Source organism: Musa acuminata, chromosome BXJ1-9, assembly GCF_036884655.1.
Source record: "Musa acuminata AAA Group cultivar baxijiao chromosome BXJ1-9, Cavendish_Baxijiao_AAA, whole genome shotgun sequence".
Classification (NCBI taxonomy): domain Eukaryota; kingdom Viridiplantae; phylum Streptophyta; class Magnoliopsida; order Zingiberales; family Musaceae; genus Musa; species Musa acuminata.
Window position 1 is genome coordinate 10,282,603 of NC_088335.1, and position 20,706 is coordinate 10,303,308.

Sequence of the window (20,706 nt, forward strand, 5' to 3'; positions counted from 1 at the left end):
TCTGAACACTAGGCGAGTATAGCGTCGGGTAAGTGCCAATGGTCACTAAAGGTATTTTGTGATAAGAAAACGCACGCCAGAGTTCTACCTACGTTACGTGCACCACCACCGCTCTCTTGCAGAATCCACTGGAGCCCAAAAGTGGGGCCTGTTTGCCGACTAACCATCCAGAAAAGTGCAAGTGACGGGGTCCGCCGTTGACGAGGACAATTAGTGTTTTGTGAATAGGGAAAACGCACGCCTGAGAGCTTACGCGCGCACATGCGACCTCAGCGGCTGGGCTGACCCACCGATTCCAGAAGCCTAAGAATCTATCCGGTGATCTCCACCGCGAATTGTAACCAACTCAGATCGTACGGTCCTTATTTGCCCAACGTTGCCCTACGGTGAATTTGCCCACCCGATCTCAAATCGGCGTTTCATTTCCGAGAAGAAGGCGGCGACCCATTGGTTGGTCTAATTCCAGGGTTGCCTAAATGCCACCCACTGTTCTCATAACCAGAGTAAACATAATTCTTAATACGTGTAGTTTGAATTGACCATTGAGGGTATTTTCGTACTTGACGAGGCTATAAAGGTCGAAGCGAAGTGGCCTAGTAAACGGGAACCGCCTGCCGTTGCGCTCCGCTGCAGGATCACGCAAGCGAAGGACCTTCTCTGCTTGTCGTCTCCGATCCGTTCCTTCTCCTTCTCGATCGAAACCTCGATCTTCGATGGATCTCTCAGATAGATCTCGCCAGTCCCTCATCCCCAGCTTCCTTTACTCCACCGCGGCCTCACGAACCATCGGCCTGGAGCGGAATATCTTGGGGAGGAGCCCCGTCTCCAAGGCGGCTCCTGCCGCGACGGCGAATGATGGCGCTTTGATGGGATCTGTGGTTGCCCAAGCGCCGAACGAGCCAGGGAAGATAAAGCTGTACTCCCCTATGTTCTACGCCGCCTGCACCGCCGGTGGGATCGCCAGTTGCGGCCTCACCCACACGGCCGTCACCCCGCTAGATCTCGTCAAGTGTAACATGCAGGTGATTCCCTTAATCCTTGATTAGATTTTCCTCTTGGATCTTGGATGCGGCGGCCGGAGATCCGCTTTTTTCTAACATTTGGCGATCGGCAGCGTTGAGGATCTGATTTTTCCTGAGATTTCTTTTTGGGGTTTCTTTCGTTGATTATTCCGCTACAACATCTCGCGATCTTCCCAGATCGTATCTGTGTTTGGAGGGTTATATGAATTTAACTGCTTTCGATGCATCTTTAAGAGTATCTAATGTCACGTTTGCATTTTGGCTTCTATGTGGATTTTATTTCTCAAAGAAAGTTATTTGATCATGAATATTACATGAAAATTATCAGATTGACCCATCGAAGTACAAGAGCATCTCCTCAGGATTTGGTGTCCTCCTTAAAGAACAAGGCGTCAGGGGATTCTTCAGAGGCTGGGTGCCAACCCTGCTCGGATACAGCGCCCAGGGGGCGTGCAAGTTTGGATTCTACGAGTTCTTCAAGAAGTACTACTCTGATATCGCTGGACCTGAGTACGCTGCCAAGTACAAGACTCTGATCTACCTCGCTGGCTCTGCTTCTGCTGAAGTGATTGCTGATGTCGCTCTCTGCCCCTTCGAGGCAGTTAAGGTGCGGGTCCAGACACAGCCAGGGTTTGCTAGGGGTTTGAGTGATGGGTTGCCCAAGTTTGTAAGGTCTGAGGGCGCTTTGGGGTATGATCTTTTCTATTCTTGTTGCTTTGCTTATCACTTACTTGATCCTTTTCTTTGTATGGACTATTCTTATTATTGTGATGCCCTTTATGCAGATTGTATAAAGGATTGGTCCCACTTTGGGGGCGTCAGATTCCTTGTAAGTAAATTTTCCTTGCATCATTTCACTATTATTATTTTTTCGATTGTCTTTTATTTTTTGACTGTCTCTTCATGCTAACTAGTATCAACCATAATAGCTGGAAAGGGGAAAAAATGATTCTTGCTTGCTTCTTGTTGTTGTATATGTTCAGTATGATTTCAAGAAATGTAAATTGTTTGTTAACGACCATCCTTAGTGCAGTTCAAAGTTGCGAGCCTAAGATTTAGTGATTTTTTAATTGATTGATTGTTACTATACTGTAAGTAAATAAGTATATTAATGAGTTAGGTGATGCTTGGATATAAAATAGACCGTCCAAAGATTTTGCATTTTGTAATTTTAGCCTGGGTTGTTTTTTTCTGTTAGAAAATCTTGGTAGTATCATGTTTATATTGATCTAATTTGATCCTAGTCACTTTCAGTGTAAGTAAACTTCCTTGTTAGCCTTTGTTATTGATATTTTTATCAACTTATTAAGATGTTTATTTACTGTTTTATCAGAAGTTGGACATGGTCTGGCTATACTGTTTTTTCCACACACAAATTTTTATATTCTTTTCATTTTAGGGTTTGTTTCTGCAATATTAGTGATGGCGTAGATCATGAAAGCTGACAGAAACCAAGATCATTTGTATTATAAAACTTGCTGTCCCATAATATTTTTTAGAGCGTTTAACTACTAGTCTAACTTTCTTAATTAGAAATATGCAACCCTGCATAAGTTGCAGTATGTTTGATTATTATTTTTTCTTTAGAGATGTACAGAAAATGTCTTGTCATGATTAGCAGTCGATGTCGTAGTAGTCCATCAGCTCCCTGTATAAATATATATATATATATGCATAGTTTATTTTGATTATTATTTTATGAATGATGCGAACTTGTCTTTGCCTCATATAAGGTTTTCTTTTTTTTTTTCTGTTACTTTTGTGGTTCCCCTCCTTTCCTAGTTCTGCACATTGTTCTTCTTGAAATCTGACTATGATTATCAAGATTTTATGTGTGCATAGATAAATCTTCCTCTCTGCTTGAGTCTTCTCCAACTTTATGAAAGATGGAGTTGCACTCCAATGAAGTGGTATACAGAGTATGAACTATCTAGAGTTTTGGTCCTTCTATTGTACTATTTCTAGAAGTCTACAGATGTTGTTAGTTTTCCTATGTTTTGACTAGTGCACTCCAATGAAGTGATTTACGGAGAATGAACTATCTAGAGTTTCAGACCTATTGTTAGTTATTTATCTTGATGGTATATTTTGATATATTTTGCTTATGAAAAAAGGTTAACAAACAATAGGTCTTAGTATTCCTACGTGTTCCATTGGGATAGGAGTATTCCTTTGCTATTTCATTTTCCGTGAAAAGGTGTGTATTGTATTCATGCTTAATGCTTCCCGATTCTACCAAAAATCTTAGAATATTGTTACGAGCCAATTCATTGGATTGGTTTATCAATACCCTTAAGTTAAGTTAGAATTCTATTTTACCTCTGCGCCATTGATTCCACGCACTATTTCAGGAAGTCGGAAGATGTTAGTTTTCCTGTCTTTTGACCAGCAAGCAAAAATATTTTTTAGGACACAAAACATTAAAGTCATATTGTGACCTTTATTGTTTGCATTTTTACTTATGTTTTGTTGAAAATCCCTAATTTGGAGTGTTGACCAATTGATTCTTCCTATGTACCTCAGTTGTAGGAGCACATACGTCTCTGTTCTTCTTTCATGTATTAGTATGTAAAAAATGTGACTTCATCTTTATACAAGTCATGAAGAATGTCACCATGTACTGATGTCCCTATTAAGCTTTTTGTATTTTGTTATTGTCGCTTTTGCTGGTTTCACTGCACAAGTCCTTGAAATCTGACTTTGATTATCAAGATTCTGCGTACATAGAGTAATTATCCTTTCTTTTTGTCATCTCCAACTTGACGACTATGGTTGAACTCAAATAAAGTTGCTTGCAGAGTTTATTGACTAATTGGAGATTTAGTTTCTTCTACTGTATGTTGTCTATAGAAATCTGAATATTGTTGACATTCTTTTTCTTAACAAGTAAATGCATTAATGCAAGGTGCATTACATAGAAACCTATTGCAGCCTACATTATTTTGTTTTGTTGGTTATCTTTTGTTGAAAGTCTTCATTTGCTTGCCAAGCTTCTATCTTTGCATGGTGAAAACTCTGTCTATACTCTCAGTTTTGTCTAAGGTAGAAAAATCTTTTGGTATCTTGTTTCTCTGGCTCAGAGTCTGTTGACCTTGTGATTTGTTTTGAGTTTATATTATCTTTTTGTACTCTACTTCAGAGGAACCTGATTTTTTTCATTCTCTTTTTGCTGGAGAAATCCTGACTGTAGCAAATTGTGATTTCAAAATTTTATACATGCATGTAGCAAAGAAAAAAAACCATATCTGATTGGGACCCTGGGGAATTCGGATTAAGGCACAATGTGTTTCTTATTTATTGCTTATGAAATCTCATTGTGTGATGTAGAATTTGCCATCGCAAGTCACCATATTGAGTGATACAAGACATTCATACTGGTCTTGTCTATTTTTCATACCTTTCTTATACATTATTCTTTGAGGACATTAGTATTCTTCTTCACTACACTTCTCACCTATCATGTTGCTTTTCGGGGTTAAGAAGTTGGCCATGCTTATTCAATAGCATACTCTCTTTTCATGACATGTTTTTTTCATGGGGTTTTGTGGTATTCTTGCTGTGTGAGTTAACAAGTCTTCTTTCCCTTTATTTATTCATGTTAGATCCATTATATTATGCACAAATATCCAAATACACACTGAATGAAAAAAACGCTCTGGTTCATGACTACTCAAGTCTGTTGGCACAATCAATTGATAAATAAATGTCATATCTAATCCTAATAAAATTAGTTTCAGTGACATGTGGAAGAGCAGATTATGACTATAAACCCATCTAGAACTATGTTGTTGCTTCTATATAGTATTATATTTATGTTTGCTATTGACTCATTTGATAAGGCCATATAATGTGTGAAATTTGGCATCAAGAGGGAACTATCTATTTTTGCCTAGTTATAGATCTATTTAGCATCAGTACATCAAATTCATATTCAAATTGCTTATGCAGATACTATGATGAAATTTGCCTCATTTGAGACTATTGTTGAAATGATCTACAAATACTCGATTCCAAGACCAAAGGACCAGTGTAGCAAAGAACTTCAGCTGGGAGTGAGCTTTGCTGGTGGTTACATTGCTGGTGTCTTCTGTGCAATTGTTTCTCACCCAGCTGACAATCTTGTCTCTTTCCTGAACAACGCCAAGGGTGCCACTGTTGGTGATGTACGTCTTCTATATTTTGCTTGCCTTTCTAATCCTATGACCTTTTTCTCCTTATTCATATCACAATTATATATAGCTCAGTCTTCCTTGTTATAACTCAATTTACCCTGCTTCATTAACCAGGCCGTGAAGAAACTTGGGTTGTGGGGTCTTTTCACACGTGGACTGCCCCTTCGTATAGTCATGATTGGTACTCTAACTGGTGCGCAGTGGGGAATCTATGATGCTTTCAAAGTTATGGTTGGCCTGTAAGTACCTCCTGCTATCTTTTAGTTTCATTGGTATGGAATAGAGTGTTGCAATCGCATTGTAAGTTAATGCTTTGATATCTAATGCCTTCTCAGGCCAACGACTGGTGGAGTTACTCCTGCTGTTCCTGCTACAGGGCTTGACAAACTGAAAGCTGCTTGATTGTTTAGCATTCATCGAAACAAATGTCTTCTGTCAATGAAGACCAATTTTTTGGGAGTAAATTCTTTTTGAAACAATGCATTGCTTGTTCTCTGTTCGTGGGATGGTTTTGATCTCATCCCTTTTGCCTCAGCCATTTCATCATACAGTGAAGATTGCATCTGGCATCATATTAGACAGATAAGTCTGGAAAATAATTGGAAGGACACTGTAGTCATGACTGTTGTTCACGCAGTTAATATATGAAATTTAATGCGCTTTATTCTATCGTGCCTTGTGTAGGCTACAAGTATTGTCAGTGTCACGATGAAGGGTTGATTTAGGAGCCATTTTTGGTTTAGAATGAAAGCCTGTTTACAGTATGCACAAAGAAGATTGTCCATGCATAGTAGAAAGTTTTGTTTGATTGCATTATATACTCGCATAGTTCAAATGGCTCTCATGTTGTACTAACTGATTTGTGCTATAGCAATCAATATTTGAAACGACCATGGAACTGTAATGAGTTACTTTTGTGATCGTGCCAAGCAACGACTCATGCACCTTGTCGTCATTATAATTTGAAACAGGATGAAAATTATTAGCAATTGATGACAATAATATTTTCCTATGATGATTATTTAAGTGTCAATGTTGGTTTCACCATGAAGAATCAAGTGTATACCTTATTCTGCCTTATCTTTCTTGTACTATATTTTTTCTGTGTCTCTTTGGTACATCAAGGGGAGTTTTAAGTTCTATATTGAAATTATATTTGTCTGCAAATCACTATCTATAAACTTTTTTAGTTTTTAGTTGGATAATAAGCATTAATATTATAAGATTCTGAGGTGGTCGGTCCCACATCATAATGGACTAAACTTAATAAGAGGTTAGTGATTATATTATTATAAACTTTGGTTAATGAGTTTGAATCGGTGGAATCTTTCTTACATTGGAAGTGGATTAAATTTATATTTTTTTAAATTATTTTTATGATAAATAAAAATATATCGAATCAGATTTTAAATCTTTAAGATTAAACATACAAGAGATTGATGATTATATTGCAATTGACTTGGATTTATGCATCTTGAATATGTGGTTTAAGATCAAGTCAATCGGCATGGGAGCTAATGGGACATGAAGAATATTTTTTGGTTGATCCATTTTATTTTTCTTGAATTATTTTATTTTATTCTCCTCTTCATCCTTTGATCATCGAATGAGTGATGTTGCTGTTGGGGCGTGCAACTGTTTAAGCCGTGGCCTTGAGGTCGACGTAGCTCGGATCCGGAAGGCAGGGATCTCCCTGGGGGTGCTCCTCGAGCTCGCTGAGGAGGTCGGGGGCGGTGTCCGATCGGGACGATGTGGTCGTCTCGGCCTGCGGGACCGACGGGGACCTTCGGCTTCGCACCTGCACAAAGGTCGGGTCGGGGTGCTCGACCCGACCCCTTCGACGATCAAGTTAGAAGAAGATGTGGAGAGGTTTCAAGAGAAAAAGTATTTTTGAGTGTATCCCCCTTCCCCCGCTTCTAATGAACGAGAGGGTATTTATAGGGAAGCATTCTGCTTCCTGAGCTGCCCGCTTGCAGGGGGCAGGCTGGTACTCCTGACAGTAGCGATGGCGTAGCGTGTTGGACTTGGCTTTTGCAGGATATTAATATGCCTCGGTCAGCGTTCTGATCAATTCCGAGGTGCATGATGTCATCTGGAGCAGCTGACATTGTCCTGAGACTGATTGCCATTTTTACCCTTATCAGTTGCCCTCCTAATTAGGGATGTAAAATAAATCCACGCATATGTTCATGTCATAATATAAATAGTTTGATTTGAAGTTATTAATTTTGTTATTCTAATTTTGGCCATCTTGTTAATTACCCTTTCTGGATATAATAAGTTCGCTTTGTTATTTACTGCATGCAAATTTTTCGCTATGGTTTGCTTACGCTTCTGTATTGGTCGCACTCGTGAGCGGAAGAAGACAAAGCAACTTTCTAGCTGACGTCTTTATGCATAGTATTTATGTAGATGCTGACACTCTGCTGAAATCGGTGAGCCACGGGATAACCGCTTTCTTCTCACCACAATGCGCCGCTTGCTCACCGACCATCCATTGGATGGATCTAATTTCTACAGGAAAGGCTCTTACACAATGAGCAAACATAAGGAGACATCATCGCAGCAATGACTTACCCCACCAACTCGAAGCCTACGCCAACCAACTCATGGAGTATCTATCCCATCTTCCCACAGCACGATGGAGGTGGTGGAGAGAGTGCAGGCTATCGAGTCCCTGAGCCTGGCCGTCGACGACATCCTGCCGGAGTTCGTCAGGTCGGAGCACGAGTAGCCGGGCGTCACCACGCACCGTGGGCCGGCCCCGGAGATCCCGGTGATCGACCTCGGGGACGACGAGGAGGGCAGGACAGAGCAGCCCGCGCCATCGCCGATGCTAGCCGGGAGTGGGGCACTTCCGGCTGGTGAACGATGGCGTGCCGGTGGGGGGTGGTACGGGAGCTGCAGCGCGTAGGCGCGGAGTTCTTCGAGCTGCCCCAGGAGGAGAAGGAGAGGTACGCGGCGGCTCCGGGGAGCCTCGAGGGCTACGGGACGAGGCTGCAGGAGGATTCGGAGGGGAAGAAGGCGTGGGTGGACTTCCTGTTCCACAATATCTGGCCAAAAACATCACACGGAAAAATTATAACATCTTAAATTAGTCACACATCGAAGAGTCAGCTAACATTTAAATTTATTCTTAATGGTTTGATGTATATATTATTATTAATTTAGACTTAAATATTTTGGATCAAGAATTAATGGATCATATAAATTGCTGATAATTGGTATTGGAGTATATATAACATTAGATAATTAAAACTTAAACAAAGGTATTGAATCAATTATACTTGACATTTGGTTTTTTACTTTTTTTTTTTTCAAAATTATGATAATTATAATCACTACCTGATAGGGGTAATAATGGCGACATGACGTGTCACGACGTCGATCCCACTTGGGAGCCACTCTCTCTAAGGAAGAGAGCCATAATGATGACTCGACACGTCCTGACGTCATCCGCTCTCAGACAACGACTTCATCGATGTCTGACCCCGCGCGTGGGACGAAGGCAGAGGAGGACGACGACCGACCCCCGCCCATGCCCTGCGGTGAGTCAGCTCCCCACGCAACGTCAGAAGCAATGTCAGACGCCATCAGGGGTACGATCCTGCCTCCCACGGGCACGACCATCAGGTAACACTTAACTACCCTATAAATACTCCCGAGTTCTAAGCAGGAGGGGGGACTCACACCCAACACTTGTACGAGGGCATCTCTTCCTCCAAAATCCTCTCCACATCGCTAACTTGATCGTCGGAGGGGTCGGGCCGAGCTTCCGACTCGACCTGTGTGTAGGAAAGAAGGCGAGGTCACACCTCCCCGAAGAGGCGGCAAGACTTCACCCCCGCGCTACGCCCCACCTGGACCGTCGTGACTGGTCACCCCGGTTGCCCCGAGGAGCGCCACGTCGGATCCCCGTGCATTCGGACCCGAACCAAGCCGCGTCGGCCCCGAGGCCACGGCTTACAGTTGTTTCCCACAACAGATTGGCGCTAGAAGGAGGGCCGAATGTCAAACAATCAGCAGATCCACGTTGGCGAACCCGCGGCCATGGGGTCACACCCGGTCAACGCCCCAGAAGAATGTCCCCTCCAGGATGGGCCTCGTGACGAGCGCCCTTCCACGACATCGGAGCGCTATTGGCGGCTGTTCAACGACTCGGGCTTGTTGCCACCCGACATCCCCGTTGGCCCGTCACCCGTTTTGCTCGAAGCCTTCCACGATCTCGCTCACCAAGTCCGAGCTGTCACGAACGGTCGTCGCGCACCCGCAACAACTCCGTTCAACGAACCATTCGTCGCTCACACCTGCACGTACAGCTGCTTGACAGCATATTTTCCCTTGGTTTTGGGTCATTTTGCTTGTAAATATGTAAGTTCGAACAAGCTGCAGCGTTGCAAAGCGACCGCTCACCGAACCGAGCAAAACAGCCCCAAAACAGCCCAAAACAGCTCCGTTTTCGCGTGCCGCGGGAGGTGAGCGGAGAACTGCCTCCGCTCACCAAAATGTCAGCCATCTCAGACCCCAGGAACCCCCCGAGTGGCACAGGGCTGGATGGGGCTTCGGTTATATACCGGGCGTTGAGATCTCTTTCGCAAGTTCGCACGTGACCTTTACGGGAACTTGTCTTTGCGCCCGGGACAAGGTGAGCGGTTGTTTGTGGGCTTGCAGCTGTTCGTTCATCCTTGAAAGCCTTGTTTTTCTCCCTCTCCATCTTTTCTCTTGTGCACACAGGGTGTTCGACGAATTGCTTGTAAAGCTTCCCTTTTCGCGAGACTTCGGGACTTGTCCGTTGCTCGTTCTTTCAAACTAACTTCTTTCTCTTTTACAGGTCCTTCGGGACCTACGAGAGGTTACAAAGTGGGCTGATCCTTGTGGAGCAAGATCGCAAGGGCGAAGCGCGACTTAGGCAACGCAAGCTAAGTTCGCGTCTTTGGCCGCAAGGGTGCCTCACGCCTTAGGCAATTCCAGCTAAGGTCGTGACAGAGCGCTGGCGGGCGTGATGCAGACTATCATCCCGCTCGTCTCCCAACCGACGCCCCCGCAGGTAACCCAGCCTTTGCAGCAGCGTGAGCCCCAAGTTCGGACGCGCGTGCCGCTCCCCGAGCCCCCTGTCTCGCCTCGAAACCAAACGACCCAGCTCGTAGACCGGGAGGCGGAAGACATGTCGAGCCGCCCAGAGCCTGAGGTGCCGCCCGCGGACTCGACGAATGCCCTGCGAGCCCAGCTACGCCTCTTCAATCGACGCCTCGACGAAGTACAACAGGAGGTTCGCAAGTCAAAGGGGGAGCTCGGGGCAGACGGATACCAAGGATCACCGTTCGCAGCCGAAATACAGGATCAAGTGATTCCACCACACTTTCGGCTCCCATCCCTCGATGCCTATGACGGTGCCGCTGACCCCGCGGATCACGTGGCCACGTTTCGCGCCCAAATGACGCTATATGGGACTTCTGACGCCTTGATGTGTAGGGCGTTCCCGACGACTCTAAGGGGACCAGCCCACGCATGGTACAGTGGCCTGAAGACAGGGACCATCTCTTCCTTCGATCAGCTCGTCCGAGATTTCGAGCTCAACTTCCTGGCTTACGCCCGCCCGAAGCCGTTCGTGGCGTTGCTCCTCGGACTCCACCAAAGGGAGGACGAGCCCCTCTCCCACTTCGTAAACCATTTTACGACGCAGATCCGAGGACTCTCAGACGCTCACCCTTCTCTGTTGATGCAGGCGTTCATGATAGGCCTGCGGCCCTCCAGGTTCTTCTGGTCTCTGGTAGAGCGGCCCCCCACGACGGTGCCCGAGATGCTCCAACGGGCGAGCCAGTTCGTTACCGCAGAGACCTGGATGGCCGGGAGCCACGAAGAGCACAAGAGGGTCAAGGCGGAGCCACCCCGGCAGCAGCAACCCGCTGCGTCTCGACGCAGGTTGGACGGATCCGACCCACCGACATCGAGGCCCCCTCTCCCGGCCTTGAACTCGTCCCGAACGGAAATATTCCTCCACATAAGGGAAAAGGGACTACTCAAAGAACCTTACTCGATGAGGAATCCGCGGGTGCTGGCGGACCAGTCAAAGTACTGTCGCTTCCACAGGCAACATGGGCACGACACCGAACAGTGTCGGGAGCTAAAAAGGCAGATCGAGGAGCTCATTCGAAGGGGACACCTCGATCAGTACCTCCGGCCGGACAAAGAGCCTTCACCACGTCCGGAGGATCCCATCGAACGACACATCGACGTAATAACGGGCGGCCGCGCTTCTGGCGGGGATTCCATGACCGGAAGAAAGGCGTACACCAGAGCCGCTCCGGTCGAAGCTCCCAGGTGTGGGCCAACGACACCCTCCTGGCCGAGGTGCCCCAACAAGCCGAGCACGACAATGCGCTCGTGATATCGGCCAGAATAGCCAATGCGCAAGTAAGGAGGATCATGGTTGATACCGGGAGCTCGGCCGACATACTCTACTTCGACGCCTTCCAAAAGCTCGGCTTGCCCGGAGATAGCATGAAGCCAATCCTCTCGGCACTCACCGGATTCACCGGTGACTCAATCTCACCGCTGGGGGCGGTCACTTTACCATTGACCCTGGGAGCACCGCCGAAGTCAAAGACGGTGATGACCACCTTCCTGGTAATCGACCTCCCCGTTGCATACAACGCCATCCTCGAACGACCGGCCCTCAACAAAATCAGAGCTGTCGTCTCGACCTACTACCAAACTGTGAAGTTCCCGACCCACGTCGGTACAGGAGAGGTCGTAGGAAGTCCCAGAGAATCCAGGCGCTGCTACCTGACCGCCGTCTCGCTACACAAGCGGGCCAGGGTCGAACCACTGTTGACGGACCCCGAGAGGCAAAGAAGCCAGCTTCCCATCCTGAGCCGAGGGGGTCCGCTGTGGACGTGCCGCTGCAGGAAGGTCGGCCGGAGCAGTCGGTTATGATCGGGTCGGAGCTACTCGAGCAAGAACGAAGGCAGCTCGTCAGCCTCCTACAGAAGAATGTCGACGTCTTCGCTTGGTCGCCCTTTGACATGACGGGCGTCGACCCGGGGGTAGCGCAGCACCACCTCAATATTTCACCCGACGCCTGCCCGGTAAAACAAAAACCTAGACGGCATGCCCCTGATCGGTAGCTGGCCATACGGGAAGAAGTGGGCCAACTTCTAGCGGCAGACCTCATAGAAGAAGCCAAATACCCACAATGGCTATCCAATGTAGTCCTCGTCAAGAAAGCTAATGTAAGCTGGAGGATGTGCGTTGATTACACCTGTCTCAACAATGCATACCTGAAGGATTGCTACCCCCTTCGAAAAGTCGACCAGTTAGTCGACGCCACGGCAGGACGCGCCCGCCTCTCGTTCATGGATGCCTTCTCGGGATACAATCAGATAAAAATGGCACCCAAAGACTGAGAGCACACGGCCTTCCTCACCGATCGAGGGGCCTACTTCTACAAGGTCATGCCCTTTGGATTAAAGAACGCCGGGGCTACGTTCCAGAGAACAGTGAACAAGATGTTCGTCCATCAGATCGGGTGGAACATGGAAGTCTACGTCGACGGCATGATCGTCAAAAGCCAAGAGGCGGGGGCCCACCTGGCCGATCTGACCGAGGCGTTCGCCATGCTGCGCAGATATGGCATGAGGCTCAACCCCACGAAGTGCGCCTTCGGCGTTACATCGGGAAAATTCCTCGGATTCATCATACACGAAAGAGGAATTGACGCCAACCCGGAGAAAGTCCATGCAATAATCAATAAGCAGTCGCCTCGGACGATCAAAGACCTACAACGCCTTAACGGGAGGCTTGTCGCTATGTCCCGTTTCCTTGCTCGATCAGGTGATCGCTGCCTCCCCTTCTTCATAGCATTGAAGAACCCGAAAAATTTCCAGTGGACGGAGGAATGCGAGGAAGCCCTCAACCAAATGAAGCGACACTTGGCCAACCTTCCCCGACTCGCGTCAGTCTCTCAGGGGGAGAAGTTAAGCATCTACCTGGCTGCCTCCCAGCACGCAGTCAGTTCCGTCCTGGTCAATGAAAACTCTGGCGAACAGCTTCCAGTCTACTATGTCAGCCACGTCCTGAATGGGCCCGAGGAATGATACCCCCCAATCGAGAAGTTGGCGCTTGCGCTCGTGCTATCCGTCCGGAAGCTACGTCCATACTTCCAGGCTCATCCGGTGGAGGTCATTACTGACCAGCTGCTTCGGCAGATCTTATCTAAATTTGATGTTGCAAGACGCCTCCTCAAATGGGCTGTGGAGCTCGGTGAGCATGACATACGATACACGCCCAGGACCGCAGTCAAAGCCCAGTCTATGGCCGACTTCATCACAGAATTAACCTAGGTCGGGGACGGGGATCTCGAGCAACCTCCCGAGGCCTAGGTCCTGCACGTTGACGGAGCGGCTAGCTCCAAAGGTGCCGGCGCGGGGCTGGTGCTGCAAGCTCCCGATGGACAGTCGTTCGAGAGTTCCCTCCGCTTCGGGTTCCAAGCCACCAACAATGAGGCAGAATACGAGGCGCTCCTTGCAGGACTATGGCTGACCCTTGAGATACAGGTAGTCGCCATCCGCGTCCTAACCGACTCGCAACTAGTAGCCGAGCAACTCAGCGGCGGATACGAAGCTCGGGACCCAACCATGGCCAAATACCTGGCATAGGTAAGGAACCTGACCGCCAAGTTCCCTCATTTCACACTATCCAACATCCCGAGGGGAGAAAACGGGCGAGCCGACGCGCTAGCTAAGCGGGCGTCGAAACCAGCCACCGAAGGCGGGCCCGAAGTAGAGGAGCTCCCTGCCCGTGCCATCGAAGTCGTAGCGGCAACCTCGGGTAGCGCGACCTCCACCTAGGTACAAGACTTGCTGCTCTTCAAACAGGATGGGACTCTCCCTCCCGACGAAGCGGTGGCTCGGCGCCGTCGTCGCACGCACGCGTGGTATACTGAGATGAGTGGACGACTCTACAAGCGGTTCTTCACATACCACCTCCTACGGTGCTTGGAGCCCGACGAAGGTCGGACGGTTCTGGCTGAGGTCCATGAGGGAATCTGCGGGTAACACATCGGCGGACGAACCCTGGCACACAAAATACTTCGCCAAGGTTACTACTGGCCCACCATGTGCCGGGACGCGAAGGCCCACATGCAACGGTGTAGTTCGTGCCAAGAACACGCCCGCACACCCTGGCAGCTCGCGGTCTCGCTCACCCCTATCGACTGCGCGTGGCCATTCGCGCAATGGGGTCTGGACCTGCTCGGCCCTTTTCCCGCAGCCTCGGGACAACGAAAGTACATCGTCGTGGGCGTGGACTACTTCACAAAATGGGTCGAGGCCGAACCGCTGGCGACGATCACGGAACGGCAAATAGAAAATTTCGTGTGGAAGAACATGGTGACTCGGTTTGGCTTGCCCAAAACCATCATCACCGACAACGGGCCCCAATTCGCCAGTAGGAGGTTCCGGGAGTTCTGCGCGAACCACGGAATTCAGCTAAGGTTTAGCTCGGTGGCTTACCCTCAGACGAACGGGCTAGCAGAGGTGACCAATCGGTCCATCATAGACGGGCTCAAAAGGAGAGTGTCCGCAACCCGATTGGCTTGGACGGATGAACTCTCGAGCGTCTTATGGTCATTACGCACCACTCCCAAGACCATGACCGGAGAGTCCCCCTACAGCCTGGCGTTTGGAACCAAAGCTGTGCTCCCACCCGAGGTAGCCATTGCCACCCTTCGGACAGAGAGCTATGTAATATCCCATTAGTCCCACATCGGAAGTGGGGAATGTGTATGATTAGCTTATAAGGGCCTGATGAGTGTACTACGTTAACTCTCGCTTGAGCATTTTGGTCCGCAGGACGTCAAACTAATTGAGTTGGGGGTAAATGTAATATCCCATTAGTCCCACATCGGAAGTGGGGAATGTGTATGATAAACTTATAAGGGCCTGATGAGTGTACTACGTTAACTCCCAAAATGGAGTTATTGGCCAGTTAGCTCATCATACTCGGGTCATGACAAGCTATAACGAGGAAGTCTCGAATGAAGGACTTCGAGTCGCCCTCGACCTTTTGGAGGAGCAGCGTGCCGACGCACACTTAAAAGCCCTCTCTTATAAAAGGGCCGTCGCAAGGGTCTATAACAGAAAGGTACGACCCCGACCGATTAAGTTGAGCGACCCGACCCAAGCAAGGGGGAAGTTGGCCCCCAAATGGGAGGGACCTTATCGGGTCATCGAGGTAATCCGACTGGGTACTTACAGGCTCATGACAATGGACGGTTCTTCTTTGCCGACTGTATTACAAGACTCGACTGTATCAGGATTCGGGGGTTATAAAAAGAAATTACAGGACTCAACCCTAGCTCAGCCGAGCTGACCTCAAAACTCTACCCTAACCGTCGGAACCCCCGACGCTATCGTCAAAGGGAACCTCATCCGGCATATCTACATCCAAATCCTCGGGATGCGAGGCAAACGGATCCACCTCGACTTCCAGCCCGGGATGGCGCATCTTGAACCGGCCTAGGGCGATCCGGTACCCATACTCATAAGTGACCTGCCATGACCGGACCAACCCGAGCTGGAAGCCTGAGGATTCCTAGTAGGCTTCAATTATTTCTTTGTCTTTTTCTGACCGCCGGTCCCGCTCGGCAGCCAGAGCCTCTGAGGCCCCCTTCGCCTCAGCCAGGGCTCCCTCCAACTTCTGGGTCAGGGTGACCGCCTCGCCCCGGGCCAGGCGAGCCTCGGTCTGTGCCACCCCCAGAAGCCCTTGGAGACCCGCCTTCTCCTCCTCAGCCGCCTTCGCCTCGGACCTCAAGCGAAGGACCTCAGCCTCCAGTGCCGACATACGCTGGTCGGTCGCCCCCGCCTCAGACTGGAGGCGCATCACCTCCGCTTCGAGCTCCGAAGAGCGCTGCTCAGCCACCGCAACCGCGTCCGGAGCTGCTCCCGCACGAACCTCCTCGAGCTGCTTGCGCAGCTCGGCATTCTGGTCCCACAAGATGCCCAGGGCCCGACCTGCGTCACGCACGTGTTCCGCCAACACCATCGCGTAGTGCTGGCCCTGCAGAAGGAAGGTCAGGACCACCCTCGGACAAACCGTAGGTCGGGAACCAACAGCAAGACACTTACCCACAGTAATGACTTCATGGATTTACCGAGCAAGACGTCCGAGGGCATGGTATAAAGCTCGCGAGCCATATCTGGGTGAAGCCCCCCTCGGATGAATGCAGTTGCAATCTCCCCATCAGCCCATAACCGAGTCCCGCGGGTCAACCCCCCCCAGCGGGCCAGTAACCAGTCGGAGGGTTGGCCCTCCGAACGCTCGCCCATCAGGCGCGCCTGGTAGGAATCGTTCGACGACCCCGCAGGCAGGCGACACAAGTCCCGAATCGAGGGCTCCCTAGGCGCCTTTCCCGCCCCCTCATTGCTTGGACCGGCCCCGCCCCGGCCACGCCCTCTTCGCCGATCGCGCGAGCTCGACTCCGCCGCCCCTTCGCATGCCTGAGCCTTCGGAGGAGTCGGTTTCTTCGGAGCGGCAACCTTAGCCTTCTTTCGAGGACGGCCGGCCTCGAGCTCCACTGGCGCCTCCCTCGTGCCAACGCCCAGGCCGATGGGACGCCGCGGGGATGAAGCCGACGGAGTACGTCCTCCGCGCATTGCAGTAAGGTTCACCATTTCTGCACGAAAACATTCGACCTCGGTTAGAATTCCAAAAAAGAAAAAATAAAACAGGAAGGCCTGCCGCTACCTCCTTTAAGGCATACCTCGAGGTACCGAGCTCAAACCCGCCTCGACCAACCACGCCTCGGTCATCTTCCGGATGACTCTGGAGGACGGGAGGATCTCCTTCAATCTTCGAAGGGCCTGGAGCTCCCCTTCATCCAGAACCGGGGCGGTATTATCGACGGCGCGCGTCGCCCACCGGAGCCCAAAATTCGAACTCTCCGGATGGCATACATAGAAGAAACGCTCCTTCCACCTCTTGTTGCTGGAAGGAGCCCCGCTGACCCGGAAACCCGGTCGAGTGGACAAGTAATAACCCCCCGACCCCCTGGATAGGTGAAAGCAGGAGAGGAAAAGAGACTGGCTCGGGGGAATTCTAGCATAGTAGCATTCCCCTAGGAACGCCACCAAATAGCACCAGGAATTTGGCGTCATCTGAGAAGGGGAGATACGCCACCACGAGACACAGGAGGTTATGACTGGATGGAACGGGAGGCGCAACCCGGCCGCGAAGGCATCCACGGTTAGGGCGAAGCCCCTAGGTATAGGATCATACGCCCGCTGCCCCGACTCGGGGGCAATGAGCGTGAATTCCGCCGAGATACCGTAACGATCCCGAAGGGAGCCAAGCGACGACTCGCTCACGGTGGAGTCGAGGTCGTGTGGCCACATTAGTGATTCAAGGGCTTTGGCGGCCCTTTCCTCGGACGATGAGCGGGGGCTCGCCAACAATGCCCCCTCGCCGACGGAACCGGAAGCAGGAGGCAAGGAAGGAGAGGGCAGAGAAAGAGAAGCCATCATTACCAAGTCTTGGAAAAGAAGGTAGGGCAGCCGATGGGTACGAGATTAGGTCGCCCAAAGAAGGGGTCGAGCGAATGCAGGTGCTAGGGCGTGAAGGAAGCTGACGGTGCGCTATTTATAGCCTGCATCCCGCCAAAACAGCGACCCTTCCTCTTCGGAAGTGTGCTGCGAAGACGCAAACGTCACCTCACCATAAATATAGCCTGACGTGGCAGCTAACGGCAGCGCGGTGCAAAGTACGGAGGCGCCAATCATATCAGCCTCGAAAGCCGGCGACTCCCAAGAGGGGCGGCTCTTTGACCTTCCCCAGGAAAAAAGCAACCTGGCCGCCCGCGCCCGCGCACGATTGAACGGTTAATCGCTGGGGCCACCTCCTCGGTTGCGTAACGCCCGAAGCCACCTCCTCGGTCGCGTAACGCCCGAGGCCACCACCTCGGCCGCATAATGCCCGAGGCCACCTCCTCGGTCGCGTAACGCCCGAGGCCACCACCTCGGTCGCATAATGCCCGAGGCCACCTCCTCGGTCGCATACCTCCTCGGTCGCGTAACGCCTGAGGCCACCACCTCGGCCGCATAATGCCCGAGGCCACCACCTCGGTCGCATAATGCCCGAGGCCACCACCTCGGCCGCATAATGCCCGAGGCCACCACCTCGGCCGCATAATGCCCGAGGCCACCTCCTCGGTCGCGTAATGCCCGAAGCCACCACCTCAGCCGCATAACGCCCGAGGCCACCTCGGCCGCATAATGCCCGAGAATGCACCTACGCGACCAGCCCGCCTACGCCATGCTCCTCGGCCCAAGGCTTCCCGAGACACACCTGCGCGACCAGCCGCCTGCGTCGCCCTCGGTTCTACACTCCCACTCGCCCGCTCAGGATGAGCCCGACCTCATGTCGCCTGAGACTGTCGCAAACACCAAGGGACAAAGCCATGCCTCGGACTCCCCCAATTGCAAAACCGACGCATAGCTTCTTCCGGGGAGGGGGGAATATGATAGGGGTAATAATGGCGACATGACGTGTCACGACGTCGATCCCACCTGGGAGCCACTCTGTCCAAGGAAGAGAGCCATAATGATGACTCGACACGTCCTGACATCATCCGCTCTCAGACAATGACTTCATCGATGTCTGACCCCGCGCGCGGGACGAAGGCAGAGGAGGACGACGACCGCCCCCCGCCCATGCCCTGCGGCGAGTCAGCTCCCCACGCAACGTCAGAAGCAATGTCAGACGCCATCAGGGGTACGATCCTGCCTCCCATAGGCAGGACCATCAGGTAACACTTAACTACCCTATAAATACTCCCGAGTTCTAAGCAGGAGGGGGGACTCACACCCAACACTTGTACGGGGGCATCTCTTCCTCCAAAATCCTCTCCACATCACTAACTTGATCGTCGGAGGGGTCGGGCCGAGCTTCCGACCCGACCTGTGTGCAGGAAAGAAGGCGAGGTCACACCTCCCCGAAGAGGCGACAAGACTTCACCCCCGCGCTACGCCCCAACTGGACCGCCGTGACTGGTCACCCCGGCTGCCCCGAGGAGCGCCACGCCGGATCCCCGTGCATTCGGACCCGAACCAAGCCGCGTCGGCCCCGAGGCCACGGCTTACGGTTGTTTCCCACAACACTACCAATTACTTAATATCAAGAAAACCAGACCATCATAAAATAATCTACCAACTAAAAAAAAAATCAAACATAGGAAATAAACATAAGGTAATTATTGTCTACTTATAGAGCAACAAGACAACCATAATTTGAATGTAAACATTATAAATCGAGTTCATATTCAACAAATAATGCACACACAAAATTTCCCTTGCCAAGCTCCAGTGAAAACTTGGATTCCAAGAGAAGACATCTCAAGATCTTTCTCGTTGATTGAAGTTCATGTGTGTCGATAGGAAGGCGAACGAGGAGTACGCCAAACACTTGGTTGGATTGGTGGACGAGATGCTGAGAAGCCTGTCGAACGGACTTGGACTGGAAGAGTCCGCCCTCAGGGACACCGTGGGAGGCGGAGACCTCGAGTTCTTGCTGAAGATCAACTACCACCCGCCGTGCCGGCGGCCGGAAATGGCCCTGGAAGTGGTGGCTCACACCGACATGTCCGCCATCACCACCCTCGTCCCCAACCACGTTCCCGGCCTTCAGGTCTTCAAGGACGGCCACTGGTTCGACGCCAAGTACGTCCCCGACGCGATCATCGTCCACTAGGCGACCAGATCGAGGTACGTACGTACATACGCCACTGACGTACTTCCATGTTCTTCTGCTCGTCGTTATCATCATCACCACCCGTGAGTGCCGCAGATACTGAGCAACGGCGAGTACAAGAGCGTTCTGCACCGGACCACCGTGAACATAGAGAAGGCGAGGATGTCGTGGCCGGTGTTCTGCTCCCCTCCGGGCGAGACGGTCGTTGGCCCGCTGCCGCAGCTAGTGAGCGACGACACCCCTGCAAAATACAAGACGAAGAATTACAAGGACTATGCCTACTGGAAGCCGAACAAGATTCCACAGTGAACTCGCACTGTGTTGGGTGGGGTATATTAGGCTCACCATGGTTTCCTTCTCATGCAACCTTCCTTTTATCTACTACCATTTACCTAATAAATGCATTGCTTCTCAAAGATGGGGACTTAATACTATGTATTAGCTCTATCATAACCGCGATTACTAACACGGCAAGCAAAAAGCATTGGTGTATGCAACCATGTTGTGAGGTTTCAACATAGCACTACTATAACTCTTCTCATTCATCGTGACAAATGAACACAAATATATATATATATATATATATATATATATATATATATATATATATATATATATATATATATATATATATATATATATATATATATATATATATATATCCATGAGCATAACGTGCATATCACAGATCTTGGAAATTGACTGAACTTTCAGTGGACGGACCAAAAACTTGCTTTACGTGGTCGCAGTGCCTTAAAGAAAGCAATGTT

General features: G+C 50.1%; 1 protein-coding gene and 1 pseudogene across 1 annotated transcript; both read left to right on the plus strand.

Annotated features, from left to right (window-relative positions):
* Window positions 1-587: 587 nt before the first annotated feature.
* Window positions 588-5,863, plus strand: LOC103997997 (mitochondrial phosphate carrier protein 3, mitochondrial). The gene is made up of 6 exons (XM_009419355.3): window positions 588-1,022; window positions 1,351-1,712; window positions 1,808-1,851; window positions 4,971-5,185; window positions 5,309-5,433; window positions 5,530-5,863. Exons 1-6 carry the CDS (start codon window positions 714-716, stop codon window positions 5,594-5,596), a joined length of 1,122 nt encoding a protein of 373 aa, XP_009417630.1. The 5' UTR covers window positions 588-713; the 3' UTR covers window positions 5,597-5,863.
* Window positions 5,864-7,687: 1,824 nt separating this feature from the next.
* LOC135586328 (flavonol synthase 1-like) lies at window positions 7,688-20,245 on the plus strand (annotated as a pseudogene).
* Window positions 20,246-20,706: the final 461 nt, after the last annotated feature.